The sequence below is a fragment of the Pomacea canaliculata genome, linkage group LG4 (assembly GCF_003073045.1).
Source record: "Pomacea canaliculata isolate SZHN2017 linkage group LG4, ASM307304v1, whole genome shotgun sequence".
NCBI lineage: Eukaryota > Metazoa > Mollusca > Gastropoda > Architaenioglossa > Ampullariidae > Pomacea > Pomacea canaliculata.
This window is the reverse complement of record NC_037593.1, coordinates 22,362,275-22,372,867: the sequence shown is the minus strand read 5'-3', so window position 1 is coordinate 22,372,867 and position 10,593 is coordinate 22,362,275. Positions and strand designations below refer to the sequence as shown.

At 40.7% G+C, this 10,593-nt stretch overlaps 1 protein-coding gene across 1 annotated transcript in view; it reads left to right on the top strand.

Annotated features, from left to right (window-relative positions):
- Positions 1-10,196, top strand: part of LOC112562999 (leucine-rich repeat protein SHOC-2-like) — a 33,721-nt gene extending 23,525 nt beyond the window's left edge. Inside the window, exons 3-9 of the mRNA XM_025236672.1 lie at positions 1,239-1,397; positions 1,806-1,988; positions 3,372-3,601; positions 4,611-4,745; positions 5,972-6,398; positions 6,550-6,807; positions 9,318-10,196. Coding sequence (XP_025092457.1) covers positions 1,239-1,397; positions 1,806-1,988; positions 3,372-3,601; positions 4,611-4,745; positions 5,972-6,398; positions 6,550-6,807; positions 9,318-10,097 — 2,172 coding nt within the window. The 3' untranslated portion in view covers positions 10,098-10,196. The remainder of the gene's footprint in view (positions 1-1,238; positions 1,398-1,805; positions 1,989-3,371; positions 3,602-4,610; positions 4,746-5,971; positions 6,399-6,549; positions 6,808-9,317) is intronic.
- Positions 10,197-10,593: the final 397 nt, after the last annotated feature.

Below are 10,593 nucleotides of genomic sequence, written 5' to 3'. Positions count from 1 at the left end.
GGACAATGTCGTCTGCAATAGGTTAAATATATATAATAATCTGCCACAGTTGGACAAGGAGGTCGGGTGGTAATGGAGGATTTCTTGCGTGAAGTTCCCCAAGATGCTGAACAGTACAGGCGACAGGGGAGGACACCTTTGACATACATCGCTGAAAGAAGTGTCCCAGTGGGTTGTCAAATAGTACTTCGGTCACTCAGATCTTGTTCAGATGACTTATGAACGTTAAATACTTGCATAACATGATGTAATCCCTCCTGCCAGTGATGAAGTCGATAAAGAGATCCATATGGTGTTGTAAATATTTTTCTGTTAGGATGCGACTGTTGCTCTCCTGCTAGCAGCTTCTCAGAAGGATTTGAGACAGTTTGGGATTTCCTTAAGCGGGACTTAGTTTGGGTGGATGATTATGCACATCCGACCACTTCTTTACTGACGAGGACGTACACGCTATGTTTGTGTTCGGTTTCCCCTTTGTCAGTTGCTGTCTTTCCAGATCCTGACCATCTGACATCTGTTACCGGTATCGTTCTCACTAAGGAGTTCTTTCCAAGAATGCAGAGAATGGACCTGTCATAGGTCTTGAAGGTTTCCAAAATATTTCATCATCGTAGGTTCTCCAAGTCAAAGCAAGTTAAGCGGTATTTTGGCTTAAGTTTAGAAAATGTCAGGATTACTATGTCTGCGCCCATACAGGTGCTCACTCATTTCTTCTTCTTTGCGAGGTTGGATGATATTTTGCTGTTGTGTCTACCGTTTCTTCACGGCCAAATTAGCTTACTGGTCCTAACCATCGTCTGGGCCGTTCTTTGCATTCCAGATATACAGCTTTGATATTTGTACAATATGTCGTGTGAGGTACAACACCTCATATAGAGGTACCGCATGTTGATAGATGTACAGCATGTCCACAGAATTACAGCACACAGAGATGAAAACCACAGCACATATCTTTCGACTGTAGGCAGCTATAACACTCTAGTGTCGTGAAGACAGTTAACTGCAGATGAATACAATTCTTCTGTGTTCAGCCATATCAGCTCTTTGCCGTTTCTTTGTTATGATGCATCAGGAGGCACAGAAGACCTCTGTGAGGCAGACCATATATATGTGCTTAACGGTATCTCTCAAAAAGTAAGCCTGATAATGTTCAGTTGTTTACCCACATTTTCATGCATTCCTGATTGCTTTGTTGAGATTATAAATAAGATATCACTGACGTATGGTTTTCGCCACAGTTGTTCAAGAATGAAGAAGTTATGATGAATGCCACACGCCTTTATTTCGAGAATAACCGCCTGAAAAGCGTTCCTGGAAACATCAACAAACTTGAGAAACTGGTTGTCGCTAACTTGCAAAACAACATCATCAAATCCCTGCCCGGTTCATTGTTTAAGGTCAGAATATCGTTTTACTCATAAAAGTTTACCATTGCAAAAAGGCTTTATAATTCATAATCCAGATGAAGATGATCAAATAAGCAAGCTTCGAAGCACTCATTGACTAACAGCTAAGACCAGTTGAAACTTATTCGTAACTGATAAAGGTCTACCGACGTATTTTGCATTAAATAGAAGAACGAACATAATATGCAAATAACTGTGGCCGAGGATGACATAACGGAGGCACCTAGTGGCCACTGTTACATTAGATATCAATAGGAATATTGTCCTCGGTCAGTTTGAAGTGTTTACTTTCAAAGTGATCTTGATACGAGGGAACGCAGTTTGAGTAAACATTAAAAAGATACTAATGAGAAGGTAAGGTTGCCTATCTGCCTTTATCTTGTGAAGTATGTGTTGCAGATACAGACCTTAGAGAAAGTAGACATAACCAACAACGCCCTCAGATCTCTACCAGCCACAATCAGTAAAGCAGCCTCTCTTCGTGTTCTTATCGTCAAAAACAATCGCCTCCGCTCCTTGCCTGGCAGCATCAACAAGTGTCCCGTGCTGGAGGAACTGGATGCTTCTTACAACCAAGTCAAGGTCAGTACTTTTACAGCCTGGTAGATGCCAGGGGCGGAGAGATGCTTATGGTCACTGTATGTTCACCGCAAGAAAACGAAGGCAAAGCTTAATGTCCTCTCCAGCCATCTGTTACATTCCCTGATGCAGACACCCATTCGCTGTTTGGTGGGTAGCATTGTATTTCCCGTCACTGGTCCCACCAAACTCCTGCAATATCCACAAAACTATTGAGTCCCCTTATGAAATGATTTTTAAGTTGTGCCCAGTTGGTTAATCATACCATAGAAGTCTGTATTAATGAAGCCAAAGACTGGATGGTTTCAATCTAAACTCAATGATGATAGAAAAGAAATCCTACTATGTTCGAGAAGAAGAAATCCATCTTCACTCGTTTGTCCACCAAGTCACATCAAGGTGGGCGAAACCAGCATCACCTTTGTGTCCTCCATCAGGAACTGGTGACGGAGCATAAAGATAGAAAAAAATGAAAATCAAGTTAGTAGGAACATGAGAAAAGCAAACAAGAACTGTACAGAGAAGAAGTGTTGTATCACTGAGGAAAATTTGAAGAGAAATAACGCTAGGAAATCAAATCAAACGGTTAAAGTACACACACTCCCAAGTCACGTGTGAGTGTTCACCCTTAAGGACAAGTCACGTAACAAAGCCCTTCTCTGAATTATACAGACAGCTATAAGAGATCCATAGGTACCAAGATTTTGTGTTCCAAGTAAAGAGGATGACTGTCAAAAGAGAGGTAGAAGCGAAGTCCCTAAAGAAAGGAAAGTCACCAACGGTCAGTAGTGTCTAGAATGTTCCTGAACTCTCACAGCAATCTGCAACAAAGATCAGTAATGTTTGTAACATCCCCAAAATCCTCACAACAATCTGCAACAGGATCAGAAAAAAAGGGGAAGGACATACCCTAAAGACTTTGTAACATTTGACCCTTACAAACATTTCCAGGCAATGTGTAACTGTATCAAAAGTAAGGTGTTATTATTATTATTGTTATTATCTGTAACCGTATCAAAAGTAAGGTGTTATTATTATTATTGTTATTACTGTAACTGTATCAAAAGTAAGGTGTTGTCACTCTACGCACGCATCTACAGTAGTGAAGTTTGCTTGTTAACTTTTTGTGTGCTGCATTTGTATTAAATGTGAGTCTCTGCAGCCATTTTAGGAATTAATACATCCACGAAGCAAGGGAAAATTGTTTTATTAAAACCAATGTTGTGCTATTAACACAGGACTTATTAGTAAAACTACAGTGCAACAAATCGTGTTACTCAAGAGTGCACAGTACTGACAGCGTTAAACGCATTTTAACTGTTGAATTATTTGTTATCTATTCATGGAAGCCGAGTGTTTTCTGAGTTGGTTTCTTCCTCAGTGTAGTCTTTTAAGAAAAGCATCTACGAAATGGGAGCATCTCTGGACTTGTCGCACAACTTGGTGACGGAGATGCCGGCAGCCGACATCAAGGTTGCCCGCCTGAAGCGCCTGGACCTGTCATACAACGGGCTCGTCCTCCTCCCTGAAAATATCAGCAACGTCTCCACCCTTGTGTGGCTCAACCTCAAAGGCAACCAAATTGTCAATTTACCATTTGAGACAAGTTTTCTTAGGTGAGTTTCTTTTTTTTTTTTAAACTTCACCATCCCGATATCTGTTGTCCCCAGCTCTACACCCTGCGGCTTAAACAGTGATGTTTGTGGTTTTTTTTCCCCGGATTTTTCAGATTCCGATTAATTTTTCGATGAGCTCCATGTTACTGTGTTAACTGGTAATGTTGTTACAGTGTTAACTGTTCACATTTAAAAATCAAATCCTAAAACGATTCCAAATGATTACGATGCAGCTTAAAAGTTGAAGGCGATCGACCTGGCCGTTAAAACAGTTGTAGTTATTCGCGGTTTATAAACCAGAGCGGCTTATTTGTGAATAGAGGTTTAAAACTAATTTAGTGGTTGCGGCTTATACACAGGAGCGCTCAATAGTCCGACATTTAGGGTAGATGAGTAGTGTCGTATCAACAGCAAGGTATCAGTCTACACTCAGGCATGACATTGTGCGAGATAAATAGACAAAAGTGAAGCACTCGCGCACGCACACACACACATACACATGCACACACACACACACACACACACACACGCACGCACGCACGCACTCACACAGACTCCCTGAAGAGACGTGCTACAAAACTGTTTAAAACATTTAACAAACATCTGATGATGAAGGTAATGTTTTCTCAGACGCTCTAGGGGACTGTCATGGCACAAAAGTAACCTAAAGTATTTTTTTTTACTTCAATGTAGCTAATAAAATTTCACAGTTTCTAAGAAATAAATAAAGAAACACATAGCAATGTACTTCTTGAATAGTCAAGTTACTGACTGTTACCCCTCTTCTATCCCTCATAAAGGCAGCACACAAAATAACAATCAACCTTTTGCCCATGGATTTATTTATTTATTAGCCTACTGTACTCCACCTCTCCTGATTTCACCACACTGCACCGGGGCACAGACATCAGTGGACCTGTGACTCGTGTGGCGCTGTAAGCAAAATGCATGCCAGTCTTGTGTGTGCGAGTGTTTGCACGTTCGAGTATATTCTGGTGCGTGTGTTCAGATATCTGCACACCATTGATGTGTCGGAAAATAAACTGGAGGGACTAATGGATGAGATGTCTTCTCTGAAACACTGTCTGCGTCACTTGCTGGCTTCTCGTAACAGTATAACAGCTCTGCCGCCAGACATCGGCAGGTAGGTATTTCTTGTTAGAACTGTACTAAAGGTAGTTAGTAAGGTAAGCGTCGTGTGAGTTATAGAGCTGTGTGATGAGTAGGTAGTGAGTTTAGAACTGGACTGCAGGTCAAGAACGATGTCACGTGATCAGGACGTGGCAAGTAGAAGGCGAAGCTCAACCCTGTCCTATGTCAGCCTTTCACTCTCCCTGACTCGTGGGTACCCACCCGGTCGCTGCTGGGTGGACATGTGTTTAGATTTGAGTAATTCGTGCAGATGAAGGCTTCTAAAGTACAGTACTTCACTAATCGTTCTTTGAGCACTCAAGGAAAACAGGAGAACTGTTCTGAGAGAATGAAACAAACTGATTCTGGAGCAGCGCACACCAACAGAACAGTCCGCGAATGGCAACTGTTATGGTGCATGCAGCACTTCATGAAAATATTCCCATTTACAGTTTTTTCTGCCTATTATCATCTAACCCCTGCATTGGTTGGTTGGTTGATTTGATAAGAAAGTAATGTCACGTAGTATTTTCCTGATATGGGGAAGTTGATGAAGAAGATGTAGAAAACCGGAGTACTCGGACAAAAGCCCAACGGCCAGCCTATGAATAGGTGTAAGTACCGAAATCCTTTCTGCATCTTAGGAAACCAGAGTTACATCACTTTTAAAATGCCTCTTTTGTTTCCGAATGCTTGGGTAGATAAGTGGTTTACATCGGTGACATCTGCTGTCTATCTATTTGACGAGATGTTACTGATATATCTTCATTCCTCGGTGCCTCCAAAACTATTTCGAGCAGTTCATTATGATAGGTTGTGCTGACAAATGATGATTTTCAAGTATTTCGGTCTTAACTGTTAATGTATGGCCCTTCAAAATCCGTACTTTACTCATTTTCAGCTTTGAGTAAATAGAAAAGAAAATTAGAACTTCTAAACTATTTAAGCCGTAGAAAAAGTTTAATATCATTAAAGTCAAGATGGGCAAATCTGTCCACTTACTTTTATTATTTATTGCTACTTATTGCTTTAAAAATAACAATAAAAATTAACTACTTGTTTATCTCCGCTCATAACAAGCCTAAGCTTCAAAGTATTGTTAAGGGAAAGGTTAAAAACAGCTATAACAATTATGATAATATGTAATGTTGAATAAATCCCCGAAAGCCTTTATTCCTTTTCTTAGAATAATTGACCAAAGAAACATTATTTGTTGGAGAATCTTGTCATTGTTGACAGAATGGAGGTGCTAGAAACGCTGGATCTTGCCAATAACGAGATCGTGGAACTGCCTGAGTCGTTCCCAGAGCTAAAGGTAATAAAAACTCTGGACCTGTCCGGCAATAAAATTACCAATGTCGACACCATCACTCGCCTCAAGTCCTGTCAACATCTGAGGCTGGCGCGCAACTCGCTGACGGAGCTACCGGAGGACTTGGACAAGCTGGTGAACCTCGTGACACTGGACGCATCCGGTAACTTCCTCACTGTCATCCCAGAAACCATCAGCAGGATCAGAACTCTCAAAAATTTGGTCATGGCGGACAACAAGTTGACCAGCATTCCTGAGGAGCTGGGCGAATATCAGCTGCTTCTAACCCTGGATGTCGGTGGCAACAAGATCACAAGTTTTCCACAGCAGCTCAGCCGGCTGCGCATGTTGGAGGTGAGAGAGACTGAAAGACAGACAGAAAATTACACGTTCATCTGACATAAGATTTGAAGAAATACATTTGAGATAAAGACGATGTAAAGTGAATATGGGTGAACATTTTTAGCCAGTGTCTGCGTGTTCTCTCTTTTGTCACTGTGCGCAGGTTTTGCGGATAGACCGGAACCGGATTTCAGTACTGCCAAAGAAAATGGAAATTTTGGCGCACCTTCTGGAACTAAATGTGTCAGGAAATGTTCTGGAGGAGTTCATGCTGCCCAGAACACTGACCAGACTGCTCCTGGCTGGAAACCCTATTCTTCTGCCTGCAGTAGACCCCAAGTCCATCCTTGTGCAGCTGTTAGATAGAGACCACGCGTGCAGGATGAGCGTGCTAGACATCTCCAGTATCAAACTAGATGAAGTGAGTCGCTTTCTTACCACACACACACACTTCTCTCTGTATCTGTCTCTGAGTCTCTCGCTCACTTCCTTTCCATCCTTTCTTATCTTTACTCCTCGTTACTCACTAAGTGTATGATTATAAATATTGGGCTTTCGGTAGTGTAGGGGTTAAAACACTCGCGTGATACCACTGTAGTGAGGGGCTCAGGGTTCAGATCTCGTCTCGGGATGTAACACTTATCAACAGGGCTGGGCTTCGGGGGTTTCCTACCCCCTCCCTCTACCCCCATAGTGCGAAATCGCTGCAAGGTGGAAGCACTTTCCTACTAAATATACCCATTATAAATACGGTTATAAATATATATAAAATATCTCTCAAACACCACCACAGCCCTAAATCCAATCGATATCTCTTGTTACTGCAAAGAGGATGGACAGGTGGATGGATGGGTGGATGGATTTGGGGTTAAAGAGTCCCGTCGACCGTTGTAGGTCATACGAATACCCCAAAGCTAGATGATGTAGTTATCTATTGTAATTTAGGGTTTCATTAAGTTATTATGGTTGCTTGATGTGAAGTTTATGATTTCATAAATGTGTAAAAAATGTGAACATGCTTTAAAAAGTTTAGAGATATATTGCGGAACGTTTGTTTTTAAATATTTCAATATAGCTGAGATAAATGCACAAGTGTTGGCAGGGTTTTCTGGTTTAAGAAGAGTTAGTATTTTGAGTAGAATCATAAGACGCAGAAGACAGATTGGACCATACTGTTGATTTTGATATCGAAAAGGGGAGAGGGGAGGACCTGTCTTGTGAAACTCCCATCACTTGTTTGTAGAGATCAGAAAGTGTGGACTCTATCTGAACTTGTGAAAGTGTGTTGGGATAGCAAGTTTGGGATAAATATTGGAAGGTTGTCTTTAAATCCAAGGATATTTAGGGAGAAGAAAATTCTTTGTTTCTATGTTGTGCCAAAGACTTTCTCTAAGTCTAAAAAGATGATAATAACATGATGTCAGTCGATGAATGCATTTTGTATATATGTTTTGAGACGGACGATTGTAATTCTTCTGCTTTTGCGGAAACCAGATTAGGTGAAGGAAAGAGCATTGATTTGTTCACTGTGCGAGTATGTTCCATCTTTTCCCTAATTTTATAGCGACAGCTGGTGAGGGAAATGGGTGGATAATTATTTGGGTGAGAGTCGTCTTTATTGAGTTCTGCAATGATGACGATAGTTGCTTTGCGGTAGGAGGAGAAAAAGTGCCAGATGACTATAGCCAATTATGATATCTACAAGTAAGTGCAGGGAAATGTCAGAGAGATGTGTAAGAAATTAGTAAGAAATTGTGTGGACCAGAAGCTGAGTTTGTTTTGTAGAACTTTCTTCAGTGCAGGTAAAACGAATGGAACGCTTGGTGGTTATGAGCTGTTAGAATAAGGACTGGGTAGTTTAGACTTAGGAATCCGTTTGATGGTTGATCAGTTGGAATTGTTGGATGTAGTGATCCGACAAGAAGTTGTAATGGACAGTGGAATCAAAAACGTGGGTTATTTATTTATTTATTTTTTTTATCTTTAGAGTGTTACCGTGAAGAAGTAAGCGCACAGTGCTCGGAGAGAAATTTCTAGTTAGCTTTTAGAGAACGGTATGAACTTTCTTAGGACGAGTGTTACTGTGAAAGTTGAATAAAAATTGTTTCCATGAGTCATGTTGCTTAATTTTTAAAAGGCGTTAGCATAGATCACGGAGTTTCTGATTAGCAACTACCTTTTCGTAGGCTAGATGAGAAAAAAAAAACTATTTGTTTAGCCTTTTTTGATTGAATATGATAGTGTAAACTACTTTAAACCATCTGGCATCAAATGAGAAAGAGTTAAAAATTCTATTACTTAGTGAATTAAAAAAAATTCGAGACTTAAAAAGTGAAACATCCAATTCAGGAAACAAGTTCGGCGTCCTTTAAAAATGTTTGTCTTCTAGGTCAAATAAGTTATGAAGTAATATGTTAGTTTTGACGATGTAATGTTTTTCACACTATTATTTTCCCAGATCAGGAAATTTGTCGCTTACTTTGTAAGAACAATATTTATATTTGAATTAATTAACCATCATATTTAAAATTGGTAACAAATTAAGAGAGAAAGTGATTCCTAATATATTTTTTAAAAAAATTCCTGGGTCTATCAAAAGTTCATGTCACTTGGATACTTTGTCGGACAGTTCTAGCTTTCTAATCATTTTTACCGCCACAACAGGGGGATAGTCTTTGAGGAACTTTGTCGACTGTGACCACAACCGCTAAGTGCAGTTGGTCTGCGATATATACATTTGATGACACCACATACACGCACCCCTGTACCGTAAAGAGTCTCTCATATAGGTAATGATTGTAATATGTGATATGTAATATCCAAGACATTAACTCATATCTTATAGGTCTATATAGAAATATATCCAGAGGTTATTAGATCATTGCGCTAAATGTTGATTGATGCGCTACACATGTGTGTGTGTGTTCACAGGTTTCGCCCAGCATTTGTCAGCTGAAGGTATTGCAGGTCCTACGCATGGCTCACAATCTTCTAAAGAAACTTCCAGAAGATCTGTTCAGATTGAAAATGCTTGAAGAACTGGACATCTCCCACAATGAGATAACATCTTTGCCGGACACTATCAAGGAATGTTATCGACTGAGAAAATTCGACGCTTCGTGGAACACTCTGACGAGGATTACCGACGCCCTGACTCGCGCCACGCACCTTGAAGACTTGAACCTCAGCCACAACAACATACACACGCTGCCCGAAAGCTTCGGTGGGCTGGTGAGGCTTCTAAACCTCAATCTTTCTCACAACGACCTTTCTAAGCTGCCACTAGATGAGACAGAGGCACTGGCATCACTGCTGGTACTGGATGTTTCACACAATCATATTGAGTTCTTTCCTGAAGACATTCCTTTCCTCTATAGGATGAAAATTCTTAACTTCGCTGTCAACGACCTGCAGGAACTGCCCTCCAACTTTGGCCTTATGGTAGGGCTAGAGAAGGTGGATCTTCACGACAACCTGATAGAATCTCTTCCAGAATCAATCTTAAAAATGTCTGTGCTGGTAGAGCTAGACGTCTCTGATAACAAGATCAGGTCCTTCCCATCGAAAATGGACAAACTGAGTCAACATTGCACAATCAACACCGAGAACCAATCTTCATACAAAACCCGGGAGATGCAGGATGATATTCAGGCCTCAGGGTCTCAGACAGCTCTGGGTGGCGGCACGGGGTCTCCCTCAGAAGCTCTGTAATGAACGCATGTCAACACAACACAGAGCCATGTCACGAGATGAACACAACACTCAACACACTCTCGTTATATGGGGCGAACACAACTCACAATTCACAGCACGATGTCAACATAAGCATGGGTGGGGTACCAGATGCCATCAGGAGAACACAGGACAGCGCTCTGTCAAACGGGAGTTCAACACAGCTCCATGCCATGAGGTGACCTCGTCTTATGGAGCAGATGAATAACTAGATTGATGAATGAGTATGAACGACACGAATGCTTTTGTACCAACAGTTCATAGACACTTACAGCGTCTTGGCGTGATTTTTTTATTTATTTATTTTTTATTTATATATTTTTTTTACTTTTCTTCTTGGCGGCAGACAAAGAAATTATGACTCCCACTTGGAATTTCGTGCCATATTTTTGTTTATCTCAAACCTCATGTCTTCAACAATGATCTGAAATTTACTGGATTCACATTAAGCTGAATAAATTATCTTTTCAGTTCT